This window comes from Dermacentor silvarum, chromosome 11 (assembly GCF_013339745.2).
Source record: "Dermacentor silvarum isolate Dsil-2018 chromosome 11, BIME_Dsil_1.4, whole genome shotgun sequence".
NCBI lineage: Eukaryota > Metazoa > Arthropoda > Arachnida > Ixodida > Ixodidae > Dermacentor > Dermacentor silvarum.
The window spans coordinates 39,331,119-39,346,564 of record NC_051164.1 but is presented as its reverse complement, the minus strand read 5'-3'; the positions used below and the strand labels follow the sequence as shown (position 1 = coordinate 39,346,564).

The following is a 15,446-nucleotide window of genomic DNA, read 5'->3' as shown; positions in this document are numbered from 1 at the left end:
TGTTATGTATGTTTGTTTCTTTGTTCTTTCTAGGTTTGTTTGCTGGTTGTTTGTATGTTTGTTTGTTTGTATGTGTGATTGTTTTTGTTTGTATGTTTGTTTGTTTGTTTGTATGCTTGTTTGTTTGTTTGTTTGTATGCTTGTTTCTTTTTTCGTTTGAATGTTTGTTTGCTGTTTCCTTGTATGTTTGTTTGCTTTTTGTGTGTATGTTGGTTTTTTGTTTGTTTGTTTATGTTTTTTGTTTGTATGTTTGTTTGTTTTTATGTTCGTTTGTTTTTGTTTGTTTGTTTGTATGTTTGTTTCTTCTTTTGTTTGTATGTTTTTTCTGTTTCTTTGTATGTTTGTATGTTGGTTTTTTGTTTGTGTGTTTGTTTGTTTGTTTGTTTGTATGTCTGTTTGCTAGTTGTATGCATGTTTCTTGGTTTGCATTTTGTTTGTATGTTTGTTTGTTTATATTTTTTGTTTGTATGTTTGTTTGTTGGTTGGTTGGTTTATTTGTTTGTTTGTTTGTTTGCTGGTTGTTTGTCTTTTTGTTTGTTTGTTTGTATGTTTGTTCGCTTTTTGTTTGTATGTTTGTTTGTTTCCTTGTTTGTATGTTTGTTTGCTGGTAGTTTGTATGTTTGTTTATTTATTTGTTTGTTTGTAGGTTTCTTTTCTTTCGTTTGTCTTTTTGTATGTTTGTTTGTTTGTTTACATCTTTGATTGTTTTTTGTTTGTATGTTTGTCTGTATGTTTGATTTTTTGTTTTCTTGTTTGTATGTTTGCTTGTTTTTTGTTTTGTTTTGTATGTTTCGTTCTGTTTGTTTGTTTGTTTGTTTCCGGCGCTGTGCAACCGTGCTCGCGGGCATTCTCGACGTGCGAAAGAAGTTGCCCTCTTCGGTTTTGCAGATCGTAATGACAGATGTCGCCATTATGTGGGCGCCTTCTTCCCGGACGGCGTGGAACGTGCTTTTTTGCGTTGTTTTCTTTGTTTGTATGTTTGTTTGACTTCTTTGTCAATTCGTCACGTTCGACACTCGTTTATAGATCATCGCGGAGGTCTAAAGAACTTCATTTGGGGATAGTGTGTTATATATTATTCAGTTTTCCAAAGAACAAAGCAGCTTGATTTTCGTTTTTTTTTTTCAATTTGGCTGCTGAATTTCTGTCTTTGGGGAAGATCATGGCGCATGCTTCGCGTAACGCCTGTCACGGGGTAGGGAGAATTTCTTGGCAATGCCGGGTCTGACCGGAAAATTTCTCCGATTGATTGTTCATATTTTACCCGGACCGGTGTTTATATTCGCTTTAAGTAACAAAATAATAACGGTGGTAACAGATCAGCTATCTCGGCGCAAATTGTGTTCAAGAGATTTCTTTTTCTTTCCTCCTTTTTTTCTTTCTATTTTTTACGCGACGTCTGTCACACGGCGGACTTTCGATCGAGATCAACGCCGATCGGGATCGAATTTCTTGGTGGCTATTGGCTTTTTTTAGCAATCTGCGGGAGGGATCCAATCGCGGTCCACAATTTCGATCCAGATTGCGCTCTATCGCAGTCGAAAGTGGCCTTGTGACACTGGTATTGGTTACTAAACAGCGACATGCCTTCATGTCTGGCGTGCGCTTGGCAAGCATTGGGTTTGCGCCTTCGCGGGTGTTTGTTTATTGTTATTGCTATTGTAGCTGCAAGTTCATAAGGTCGGCTTGCGAAAACAACATGCCGACTTCGTTGGCGTAGATCGTAATTGTTGCATTCACCATGACCGCGGCTTAGGCCACCCGGACATTGTGGAGTCTCATTTTTTTCTCTATCGTTTGTTGTTTTGTTTTGTTTATTTTTTGCACTTACCCGATAGCATTTTTTTCGCTAGTGTGCTGAATAGGGCTGATTTCTACCAAAGTATCAGGCTGTATTATTTTAATGTGCTTATTTTCAAATCAAAAACATTTTTTTCTTAATGCGAAAGTCATTGAGACGCACGATTTGGAATATGCCGTTGAAGTTGTACTGAAAATTGCTTGGGTGTGGCGGGCTCTTCGTATACCAGCACAATGCGCTAATTTTGCGGATACTTCTTCTTTCTTTCTAGTGTTTTACGTGTCAAAACCAGTTGTGATTATGAGGCATGCCCTAGTGGAGGGCTCCGGATTAATTTTGACCACCTGGGGTTCTTTAACGTGCACTACAACACAAGCACACGGGCGTTTTTGCATTTTGCCTCCATCGAAATGCGGCCGCCGCGGCCGGGATTCCATCCCGTGATCTCGTGCTCAGCAGCGCAACGCCTTAGCTGACTGAGCCACCCCGGTGGGTAATTTTACTGATACTACCCGAATGTTCGTCTAACTTGTTTCCAATTACCAAGAAGAAACAATTTTTCTCGGGCAGTAATCAAATGCGCTTTGTATTTCATGTCTGCTCCAGTATTCAAATTCAAACTTTATTTGTGAATACAGCATATACATACATAAATTCTGACCTGCCTAAGTATGTTGTGCTCTTTGGCTGGTCAAGCAGCAGGTAGAGAATCTTTTAAAAATAAATTAATAGCAGTACCTCGATTACGAGAGAACAAACGCGTTCGCAATTCTTTTTTTCTTTTGCCAACGTGTTAATTACCGCGCCGCAATCAAACTTGACGCCTGGTATTATTGGAAAAGAAAGTATAGCACCATCACGTGCACTGCCATTCCTTCCGATTGCGGCTACTTGTTTTCAATAAACTGACCTTCATTTCTAGATCAATCTGCACCCCTTGCAATGCTGCGCGATATATTTATTGGACAAATCAATCAAGTGAAGTGCCGCCATCGTATTGCGGAAGTATTTAGAATCATGGAATTTTCATTTCCGAAAAGTGAAGTGGAATTGAACAATTGTTTTGGAATAATATGCCAACCCATTAACACAAAGCTCTTTCTATGAGCGAAGCAGATATTCTAGTAACGTGATCGCCCTTACTACAGAGTAATACTACCGGCGGTCCCAAGGAAGCTGCTGGTAATAAGGTACCTTAATGCCCTCTTTCTTGCCAGTGAGCGTTTCTCGATCTCCCCCTCTCCCTCTCTGTGTGTGTTCGCGTATGCGTGTTTGTGTGTACGTGCGTGCGTGTGCGTCTGTATGTGTGTGCTTCTGTGTGTGTGTTAGCGTGTGTGCGTGCGTTCGTGTGTGTGTGCGTGTGTGTGTGTGTGTATGCGTGCGCGAGTGTGTGTGTGCGACCGTGCGTACGTGTGTGTGTGCGTACGCGCGTGACTGAGCGTGCGTATCTGTGGGGAGCATGTGCGTCACGAGCATGTTGTGTGTGTGTGTGTGTGTGTGTGTGTGTGTGTGTGTGTGTGTGTGGTGTGTGTGTGTGTGTGTGTGTGTGTGTGTGTGTGTGTGTGTGTGTGTGTGTGTGTGTGTGTGTGTGTGTGTGTGGTGTGTGTGTGGTGTGTGTGTGTGTGTGTGTGTGTGCGCGTGCGTGTGCGTGTGCGTGTGTGTGTGTGTGTGCGTGTGTGTGTGTGCGCGTGCGTGCGTGCGTGTGTGGGTGTATGGGTCCTCATTCGCAGTTATGAATGTCTATTCGCCAAATTATCATGGTAGTAATCATCACTGATGTTGACAACTATTTGTGATGGTCTCCGCACATTATTATTAAAACGAGACGGTCAGAGAATGTTGCAAAGCCGTGGTATTCGAGCGTAGGGAGAAGTCTGTTGATGTCGAACAGGCAACGACGGCTGTTCAGATCACATCTAAACCGAAGATACAGAGCAAGTTTTGCCTTCAAAGCTTGCTTCTCCTCACGGCCACTACGCGTGAGAAGAGGCTGCCGCCTTTCCCGCTGCGCGATTTGCTGACAACCTGAAAAGTAACTTGCAGACGCGTGTCCATCACACCTCAAGTTGAAGGCTCAATCACATATGCACGCACGCGCACCGATACCTTTTGCAGGTCGCGTCCGCAAGGCAACCAGCGATACAGGCGCCAAACGAGGACGTACTCGCCAAGCGCGTCCCGCCGCAGAAGCCTTTGTCGCGACTGCTGCTGCTTCTGCTGCTCCGCAGAGAACGGGGCACTGCGGCTGCGTCAAATCCGAAACGGCCAAAGAAGTGCCGCTGGAGAGCGTCACCGCGGTAAGTGCCAACACCTTAACTTGAGGTCTTGAATTTGGCAGCGCCTCTTCCAGTGTAGCTAAACATATTTTGAATCGACAGCATCCAATGGTTTATTGAGCGAGCGAGAGAGAGAGGATAAACTTTGTTTGTTTGAGAGGAGGGTTTCTACAGAGCGCCTGTGGTGGGTCCTCTGTCCAGAACTCCCGCGGCTTTAGGTGCCTGTCTGGAGCGTTCAACCAGCCAAATCTGGTCATCCGGTTCCCAGCTGGACTGCGCAGCCTCTCACTGCACCGGCGTCGCGTTGTGCACGATGGGAACTGCCTTTATAAACTGAAATCCCCATGTTGCATGGTATACTGTGGGTTTCTCGCCGCACCAGGGACACATTTCTCTGTGTATGGTTGGATGTATGTTATGGTAAATAAGTAGACATGGAAATGGATTTGTTTGTAGCGGCCGTCAGCATACCAACTTCTGCCTGTATATTTTTTTTTGGCGCGGGAACATCACCTCCTAGTTCGCCAGAAGTGCTTCACAATGTCACCGTAGGTACGGGTCACCACTTCTCTACCTCTAGATTCTGATCGCTATTGGTTGGCGTCTCCTTGAGCTGTGAGATCGGCCACGAGATTCCCGGCAATGTCCTAATGCCGCAGGGCCCAAATTATCAGGTGTTTTTCTGTACATTCGCCAACAGCCTTTAAGGTTCTTGCTTCTTTCCTGCCTACCCTTTCATTAGTGAATCCCCGGCAGGCCTCCTGAGAAACTGATAATTACTAGCGAACGCCCGGACCTGTTACCTTAGACAACCGCTATAGCGACAGCGGCCTCCTCGACTACCTCATCGTCACTACTGCGTCCATCCCATTCACGTATGTGGCAGCGTCTACGTACACGGTGTTCTTTCTGTTATGGTACATCCTGGCTATGGGTTCTACGCTGGTTCTGCACATGCCCTGAGGACAGACAAAATGGATGTGTTAGGGATAGGAGCCACCTTGGCGTAAACCTGACCTCGCCCGATATGTCTACCGTACGTTCGATCTCGTATGCTGTCCTGGTGGCCTAGTCTCTGGGTGAGGGCTCATACTGCCGTGGTACGCTGTAAAATCTTATGTTTTGAGAGGCTAGCTGCACATCCCTGCGTTCATCATAGGTACTTGTTATGCCGAGGTCTAATTGTTTTGTGGTTACCGTTCTTGTTGACAGACCCTGCGCTGTCTTATAAGCTTGAGGATTGACTCGACTTGTTCACTTTCGCTTGTGTTTAGGTGCTCTTAGGCGGAGCTGTACGTGGCTCTGCTCACCACTAGCACTCTTACATGCTGAGGGTGTATTTTTCCTTGAATTCAGTTCTTCTATCTGTGATGCGCGTAATCATTCTTGTTATTTGGGCAGCAGACCCAGACAGCACTTTGATTGCGTGGACCGCCCCTGGTTAGATAAAATCTACAATCCCCGGATCCTTGGAGTTTTAACACGAAAGTGTTTTATTCCGGGGTCCACCAAGACTTCACTGACGTATTTCCGTCACGGAAATACGTCATAGAACATAATACAAAGAAAGAAACCAGAAGAAAAAGTTCCACAAACATGCAAAATTTGGGAATCGAACCCACGACCTCTCGGTCCGCGACGATAGATCGCCGAGCGTTTAACCCATTGCGCCACAAACGCATTCGCAGAGAGCTACACAGACGCGCCTTATATATCTAACACTCCTCCGTGTACCCGCGCTCTTGCTCGGGGCGGTGCCGCCGCCTATGAGCAGAAAAGAGAAGTACTGCATTATGACACTAAAGCCCGGGATACATGGAGCGAACTTTCTCGACGAACTTCACGCGTCAAGTAACGACGCGGCGACACGACGCAGGATGTTTGCTGTGTTGCAATACATGCGGCGAACGCCGCCGCGCGTTGGCCGCCGTGTTGGCGGCGGTCCCGGCCGCCCGCTTCGAACTGAATTTGGCGTTGTCCTTGTAGAATTCACTTAGTTGGAAGCAAATGACTGCGTAAACGGCTTTCGCTTAGTCTCAGGCCGCTTCGACGACAGAGTATTATGGATAACCTTGAGTAGTTTTCGAGATCGCTTCTCGTTTCGAACGCGTCTAAGCCTAGCGAAAGAAATATCCGATGCCAACGCCATCTATCGGGGAAGTCGGGAGATAGGCATGACGACAGCATGTGGCCTCTGAGATCAGAAGATTTCTGTTGAAGGTTGTTGTAGAGAGCTTGCACTGCTTGTCTGTTTCCTCGCAGATCAGCGGATATGGGATGTACAAATACAACGCGATTCCTGAGAGATCATACTAGGAACTACTCAATCGGTGCAGAGACATGCAGACACGGCAACACCAACGCGATTGCAGACGACGCGAAAAGGCGCGCGCGCGCGAAACACCAGCATGCATTGCGACCGGAACTAGTGCCTCCTGATTGGCTGTCGTCCACCGCTGCGCGCTAGACGCTTCCGGCGGCGGCGTTCGCCCGACGAAAATGTTTGGACAGGCAGATCGGCTGCGGACGGCAAATTTCTTGACGCCGGCCGTCGGACGTTCGCCGCCCGACGAAGTTCTTCGCTCGGACGCCGGTTATTCGCTCCATGTATTCCGGCCTTAACGCGCACCGACAGTGAACGCTTCGGTGGTCTCAGTACTACGACGCCTCGATGCCAGCATTCGAAGGGACGCTGGCATCAAGAAGCACTACCAACGCCACCTAGGTGGCGTTCACCGTACTCAGCACAGCGGAGCGTGGCCTCCGCAATTAGCTCTGAAAATGTTTCTGAAGTTGATCGCGGAGGCTGCAATTACGACGCGCTGTACGCGCTGATTTGACTCGGTGACGATTCAGTTACGTGCTTTGTCTTGCGCGTTGTATTAGTGTGTCAGTTACGTGCTTCGTCTTTCGCGTTGTGCTAGCGTGTGCAGCGTAGTGCAGCTTCCATATGCACGACGGTTGCTCATGGTCATCGACGTTGGTAGTCGTGATGGAGGAGACGTGCCACCAGGCGTCAGCGTGGGTGCATCAACGCCTAAGGGCGCTTTAGCCACAAAACACCAATAGACATTATATATCAATGTGCAATAAACATTACACTACTTCTGTGAAGACACGTTTCACTTTCGTGTTCTATACCGATTCCTATATAAGAGGGATCAACCACATTTTTTACGTACTTCCGGTTGCGGCCCCGGCCATCGTGACTGTTAGGTCTACCTTGTAACCCTGTCCGGGCCTGGGCGCCGTATTTCCGACTTTTGGGGCGAGCAGAATAGCCCCTTGCCCTTGCATAACCGTCTACATAGTTGGCGACTGCTTGGAATCTCTCTTCGTTGAGTACCAGCCAGCCCTCCGTCATCCATATCATTATGTCGTCGGCGTACATTGCATGCCAAATGTCGTCTATGTTCAGTTTCTCCGCCAGTCCAACCACTGCGATGTTGAATAGAAGGGGTGAGATCACGGACCCTCGTGGTGGGCCGATGTTGGGCGGCCTGACCGGAGGTCCCCCATTCCTATGGTCGACTTCCTGTCTGTGAGGAAGGACTTGACGTTGCCGTATATTTTTCTTTTTCAATTAGGTTGTTCAGGCCCGATAGTATGGCTTCATGGCTAACGCTTTAGAAGGCCCCCTTGAGGTCGAGGGTCATGACCACGTGCTCTCCATACTTTGGAATGTTGCTCCGAACTTCCTCCTTGATGAGGATTAGAATGTCTGGTGTTGATAGCTTGGTGCGCAACGCAAACTTCGTGTGAGCCGTCAGGTCATTATCCTCCAGGTAATTTTGCATTTTGACTATAAGGATCATTTCATACAGTTTCCATGAGCGTGAGGTAACATGCAATAATTACGCCAGTGTGCTTGCGTGGAAGTGCACCTTAAAGAACCCCAGGTGGCCAAAATTAATCCGAAGCCCTCCAATAGAGCGTGCCTCATAATCAGAACTGGCACGTAAAATCAGATGACTCGTAAAGCCCATAAAGAAGAAGAGGTCAGTGAGATTGGCCGCAGAAGTCTTGTAAAGTTAATCGATAGAGTTCTGCATGGTCACACAGACAGGGGGATAGGTGAGAATCTTTTGCACACAAAAGGTTAATTGGCAGACACAGCATACATCGCATCTAAAGGCGCACCCGCTGTTGGCTTATTACCAAGAGTCAGCAGTAATAGTTTTGGGAAGCTTATGGAGACCTTGCTGGTGATTTATTGTATGTATGGCGGCCCCATTCTAGAGTTTGGATGCGTGTTATTTTCTGATGGTCCTACTTATAAGTTACGCCCTCTAATTGTTTCAAACATGAATCGCTACGTCTATATCTTGGCCTTCCAATATTTGTAGCCAATAATATTCTTTATCATGAAACTCACCTGCCTTTTCTTCAAACTCGTTTTCGTATACTGACAGTCCGAGCATTACTGAACATCTATGCTTCTCCTCAGAGACACTCTTAGTATACGTTTATTAGAAAACCGACTGCATTCTTTGAGAATGCAGTCGAGGAATGCATGAGAAAGCTTTGAAAATAGCTAAGTTCATAGCACGAAATAGCTATGAACTTAAAGACAAAGAATATTTCCGTCACGGTGAGTTAACAGAATTGGAAAAACGTTTTAACAGAATGCACTTTCAACAACACTACAATAGCAATTCTAGCTATACAAAACAATGCAACACAGCTAAACAACATAGCATGAGACTGAATTTTACAAGATTAACATTTGCCAAGAAAACGAAACAGGTTGTACATTATATATTCAGAACCAAGGCAGTATAATAATCCAATCAGATACACTACAAGCGAAAAAAGTATGAGCTGAGTTCTTTCTTACTGAAATTATCGACATTTTTGGATTTCTTCAAAGTGAATGGTAGGTTATGCTATAACGACTGATGCTTATAGAGTGTTCTGACGTATGGAATTGACCATATCTCTGGATTTCTTGTGTTCGCATTAATGCAACGACGCTCTAAGGAGGCTCATTGTGGAGTGTAGTTCCAAGCTAATTCTGGCATAGATGACCTAATGAATGGTCAAAACGCCGAATTGAATAATTTACTTTTAAATAATTATTTTACGGCACATCTTTCAATCTACGAATTGTAGCCGCTGATGTCGCAAGGCATATCCACTTAAAACGAATTCTCAGGACTGAACCAGTTGCAAGGATATTCATTTTCAAAGTGTCCGACCTAATGTACGGGCGTTCCCGTTAACTTTTGTAGGAAAACGCTATTTTATGCATTGAAGCGCAAAAGTAACTGGCCTTAGCGCTAAAATAATGCAATTGTATCGACACTGATAATAGTGCAATCGCAAAAGCGGTAACAGGGAAATGGTTTGAGGAGCGGTTCTTGGTATATTTTTTTTCCTTACCCGGAAACAATGTTCGCTTTTGTGGAAAAGAAAAGAATAGCGTAGCTTGCACTGGCGGCGCAATGCTAAAGAGACAGCGGAGCTGATGGGCACCTAGCTAGTCCTGGCTTTTGGGCTAGGCTAAGCACTACTAAGTCAACCCCATAATTTCCCGGAATTTATTTACAATTTATTTGTTATTGATCAATTATCGATTAGCTTTTGATTGACTATCGTAAGATATTGGCCATGTATTTGGGATAGGCTAAGCACTACCAAGTCATTCCTAGCATTTTCCGAAACTTATTGCTTATTGATCGATTATTGATTAGTTATTTATTGGGTATCGATTGGCTATTGTAAGGTATTCACCACGTACTTGGGCTAGGCTAAGCACTACCAAGCCATCCCCAGCATTTTCTGGAATTTATTCATTATTGACCAATTATTGACTAGCTATTGATTGGCTATCAATTGCCTATCGATGACAGACTTACGTCTAAGTAGTCCCCACAATTCTTAGCTAGACTTATCCAGGCTCAGCTTCGCTAGTTCACAGGTGTATGTGCCACTGCGCTTGGACCCTTTCTGCACGGCTGCCAGGATCGGCCCACATTTTTGGATTCGGCAGACACAATACACCCGGCTGAAACAGCTCCGCTGTTAAAAAACGAGAACTTCATCTGTTTTGCTATCTTCTTTGATAAGATGTACAGTCATCTTGCACGAGTCACTTCAACTTGGCACAGAATGCATTGAGCCATGCAATGCATAACGGTCGCGTGTGCTCGAAGGCATACTTAGGCCCTTCAGTGAGAGGGCCCGAGTCTGGCCCGGGCCCGTGGCCTCGAGCCCGAGCCTGGCCCGGGCCCGAGCCCGCCGACAAACGCTTCGGACGGCCCGACCCGGGAGTTCGGGTCGGCCCGGGCCCGTGCAATGCTCTATTCAGTGTTCTTGTGTCTGGGCAGGCTGTACACGTTCAGAACGAATACGCTTCCCTCGCCTCTCTTGTACGGTACGGTCTCGGTTCTCGGTTAGCACGAGCTCAATGTCCGTGTTTTAACGTCGCGTGTTCGATCACAGTCATCGCTTTGGCGGCCACGGTCACCGCTTTCCGCTCTGTCTGGTTCCAGTTGCATCGTACCCCGTACTCCAATTTGGTTGATTCTAGAACATTCTAGCCGCCAGACAGCCGCCTACACAGTGACAAACTGGAACAAATTACGTCAGCTGAGTTCAGAGGCCCCATCACACGACAAGTTGTTTCAACTGGTGAGCGAGTGTGTTCAACGAGCTACCGAAATACGACGGCGGGGAATAGAAAAACCAACCCCGGATCTAAAGCTCTTAAGGCTACGCTCCTGTCGACGCCGCGCTTATAGGAGAGCGGAGCGCTCTAAAAGAAGCTCCGATTGGGCGGCATATAACCGCCTAGACGCAGCCATACGGCGGCACACAAAACAAATTCGTCGAAAGAGTTGGACAGCACTGTGCAGTTCGCTGCATACGGCAAATGGTTCTGGAAGTGTTTGGCGAATACTGAAGATTCACCGCACTCCTGAGATCTGCAAGAATCCAACTGCTGCTTTGTGCATAACGACTGGTCGGACTCCGAAAATTCTTGCGGACGCATTTGCGGACCTTTTCGTACCTCCTATGTCAAGTGACAACGCAAACAATGACCTTAATCATCTGACAAGTCAGAACAACGTTCTGCTATGGTCCAGCCTGCCAGATGGGTGAAGCAGACTTTACTCTCGAGGAGCTGCATCACGCGCTCAGCCTCTCTAAAAGCCGCACTGCTCCTGGTGAAGACGGTGTTACGTACCAGGCGTTACGAAACATCGATGAGGCCTTTCGTCAAGATGTCTTGAACGCATATGACGAAGTGTGGAGAACGTCTCTAATTCCCAATGATTGGAAATCATCTATGGTGATACCAGCCTTAAAGCTTGGCCGCCGTGCAAAACACCTAAGGTCTTACCGGCCAACATCGCTAACTTCTAATGTTATGAAGCTGATGGAACGAATAGTACTCTTTCGTCTAGATGGCAGGCTACCGAAGCTGAATTTCTTTCCTGATGTCATGAGCGGCTTTCGTCGTCACCGTTCAGCCCTCGATAGCGTAGCAGACCTCGTATCATCTCTACAGTCTGCTCGAGAAAACAGGCACTCTGCATACATGCTCTTCCTGGACATACAGCAAGCTTTCGATTCGGTTCCCCATAAGGCGATTATTATCGCACTTATGAATGCGGAAATTTCGGGTGGACTGCTTCATTTCGTGCATAACTTTCTATTTGAACGCCACATGAAAGTACGTGTTGGAGGAGCAACAAGTGATTCTCGCCCTGTTAAGTGCGGTGTACCGCAAGGCAGCATCTTGTCGCCGCTTCTGTTCAACAGCGTACTTGCTGGATTTCCAAGCCGATTGCATCAGGAACCTGACTTTCCAATATGCATAGCAATCTATGCTGATGACATTGCACTGTGGATCATCGGTCCTTCGCGCCACGGTACACGTCTTCGTTGAATCTTGCAGAGAGCTCTGAATGCAACTTCAGAGTACTTGGAGGAAGTTGGTCTGCAGATTTCACCAGCTAAGCCAGCCGCAATTGCGTATCATCCATGGCAACGGGCTCGTCGAAGCATGAGCTGGCTGTACCTCGGAGAGACACCAGTACAATGGGTACAACATCACGGCTACCAGGGCGTAATTATCGATGATCGCCTCTCTTGGCGCACTGTCATTACCTCTGTGCGGTGCAAATCCCGGTCGCTGCTCAAGTATGTGGCCGCCTTGACTGGTAAGGGTGCTGGCTGCGACCAGACGACAGCACTTCAGGTATACCAATCATCTGTCCTCTCTGGCATGATGTATGCCTTGCCAATCTGGAACGTGCCGCCAAATGTGATGTCTCATTTGGAACGGGACCATCGTGTCGCCCTCCGAGTCATGCTTGGCTTACCTCGTGAGGCGCAATCCGTTCCACTACTCACAGAAGCGCACCAGTTGTCCCTCAGCTCGCAAACAGACCAGAGAGTGCTACACCATATCGAGCGTTTGCACCGAGCATCAGACGGCGAAGCACTGATTAATCGGCTGATTCAGCGTCCGTTCTCTCGGATGGGGAAAATGGCGGCATTGTTTGTGGACATTACGCGCAATTCAGGAGACACTACATTCACATCTCCGAAAAAGCGCAGCAAATGCTCCTTCCCATTTATCTGTCAATTCCCGAAATACACAAAACGTCCTAGCCATCCTGTTTCGGCACAATTTCAATTGGCCCAGTCCCACCTATTAGAAAGATTTGGACGTTATATTAAAGTATTCGCGGACGCATCTGTACACAGCGACGCCCAAGGTGCTTCTGCAGCTTTCTTCTGCCCTTCGACTGGCATCAGACGGGTGTTTAGAATACTACATCCAACCTCATCAACAACTGCAGAACTGGCCGCGATTGATGTTGCTCTGAAGTACGTACACGAAGAGTTAAAAGCATTGAAGGTCGTCATTCTTACAGACCCCCGTGCTGCCCTCAGCAGACTGAGACAAGATGCCAATACCCCAATGTTTTGCAGTATTGAAGAAACTTCCGGCAAAATTACTTCATGCGGAGTGTCCCTCATTGCCCAGTGGATACCCTCGCACGTGGGAATCTCTGGAAATGAAGTGGCTAATGGCCTCGCTTCAAGTTGTGGCCACCAAGAATGTGACTGCCCTGACATTTCCTGCTTGTTTGAAAACACTCGTCTTCTGATACGCCAACAAATCCTAAAGCAGCACCCAGACCGGCGTTTTGCAGACGGATCGTTCTGCCCCCGTGTTTGTGGTCGAGGCTTGCCCCGTCGTGCTAGAGCACTGCTATATAAGTTAAGGGTTGGGTCTGTGTTGGTGCGCGAACGCCTATACCGACAAGGACGTGTGGACAGCCCGTCGTGTGCGTTTTGTGGCTCCTGTGAGACACTAGAACATCTCGTTTTATAGTGTCCCGCATTTGTTGCGCAGCGCGCATTGCTAATTCAGGAATATGGACTTATTGGACTGCGATGTGCGACCCTTGACGATTGCCTATTTCCAAGGGGGTGCGCTTCCCGAAGTGACCAGGCTCATCGAGCCCTGCTAACTTTTCTGAAGGACACTGACTTGGCCTCTCCTTTATAGGCATTATTTGTATTTTGTTTTGTTCTGTCTGTGTCTCTGTCATTTCTTCACTTTCCTCTTTTCCTTCCTCATGCTTTCACTTCCTCAATTCCCTCCTCCTGAAAGAGCAGGCACGCGTTGTGCCCCTCTCCGTGGCAGTTGTCAGCTTGCTCCCTCCCTATTTCTTCGTGTCCTTGTGTTATATGTATACAAACCAAATAATAATTATACTCCGTCAGAATAGCAGTGCAGCCAGTCTCCTGCAGGGCTACGATATCGCGCCTGACGAAGATCATCTGCATGTATTCTTTTAAGTTGATCTGCTTCTTACGGAAGCCGAGGCAGTTCCATTGCCAAATTTCTAGTCTTTCTGTGTCTCCCTCACCGTGTCTGGCCATTATTCCTGGTCCTGACTGCACTGGGTTGATTCGCTTAGCTCGCTGTTGTGAATGCATGCCTTTTATACGCCTGTTCCTAGACTTTCTCTGAGTGGTACTTCTTTCTCACCGTGCTCTCTACCTCGAAAAGTTGAAGTTGAAATTGAAGTCGCACCTCAGGCAGCAGCGTGTGGTGCGACTGCGTTCATTCTTGCTGCTGCTGTACCTGCTGTTGCAGCTACTGCAGCTGTTGTTGCAACAGCTATAGTGTTTGCAGAACACTTTTCATGAGGTCGGCTGACGTTTGCTCGACCCTCGGAGCTTTCGCCAGTGGTGGATGCATGTCCTCCCTGGTGTCCTTCTTCCCAACATAGGTGTACCCAACATCGGAGTACGTTCTTACCTGGCCTACTGCGTTAGTTCCCCTGTCTCTCGTGGCTTTCATTAGCTTGCCTACGTGCGCGTCAGCTCGTTGCATTTGGCACGCGTAACTTCGAACACTTGTTTGTGGTTTGTGTGCTTTGCGTTTTGGGTGTAGCAGTGGGATTGCCTGCTTTTGCAGCCCAGCTTACCTTGCCAGTTTTCTTGTTAGTTTTTCTTCCCCTCGTTCGAGACCCTTTCGTAGCTTCTGCTGGCGCCTCGTTGTCGACGTCGACGCGAACCTGGATCAAGACCGGCAGCGGCTTCCGAGGTTTTTCCTCGGAGCTGAACCACCGTCTCATGTCTCCTACATCACTGTCGTCCTTACGGCTGCGGAGATAATTCCTCCAGTCGCCATTTTTTAGGTGCTTAATGGGCAGACGTCTCGCCTTTTTCAGGCGATCTCTGCACTTACGAGCACCGTTGGTGTGCGCTTGCCCACATAGCGCACACTTCGTGCTATTGCGGTTCTTCTCATGCGGAATCTGAGAAAGCGAATAGACGTCTTGAATTTCTGTAACAGTAATCAACATTTTTTAGCTAAAATAAATAGAAACAGAATCGGTGAAAGGATACGTGTTTCTTTTAAGATCGCGTTTATCTGCCTGTGCACGCAACAAAAAGTTTGTTAAAAAATAATGAAATACCTAATGTGTGTGCATGCTTTCAATGATGCTGGAGATGGAAGAATGTTGTTATACGTAATTTTCAACAGACGCACCAATTTGACATATAATGGGAGTAGGCCATAAGACGAAGCGATTCTTTCTGTATTGTTTTATTGTACCATTATGGTGCGGAAGGCCAAGAAAAACATGGTGTGAAAGTTTCTAAGCTCCCCTTTTACATCTCGGCATGACAGCGAGTCTCGAGAGTGTAGAATGCAGCAGTTCAGACTCTGTTACTACGAGAACAAAATTTGTAGCTTGCTACATTTGTGCTAAGCAAAAGCCAGCGAGTCCTTACTAAGCAGTACAGTGTGGTCCACTCCTAAAGAGAACATGTATACTGCGCATGCCTTTCTGTCGTTTTTAAATGAAAAATGCACAATCGGGCAGCTCTGC

General features: G+C 47.0%; 1 protein-coding gene across 1 annotated transcript in view; it reads right to left on the bottom strand.

The window, feature by feature from the left end:
* Window positions 1-7,703: 7,703 nt before the first annotated feature.
* LOC119432524 (dnaJ homolog subfamily B member 4-like) overlaps window positions 7,704-15,446 on the bottom strand; it is a 24,614-nt gene continuing 16,871 nt past the window's right edge. The window contains exon 4 of the mRNA XM_049658275.1: window positions 7,704-7,856. Coding sequence (XP_049514232.1) covers window positions 7,704-7,856 — 153 coding nt within the window. The remainder of the gene's footprint in view (window positions 7,857-15,446) is intronic.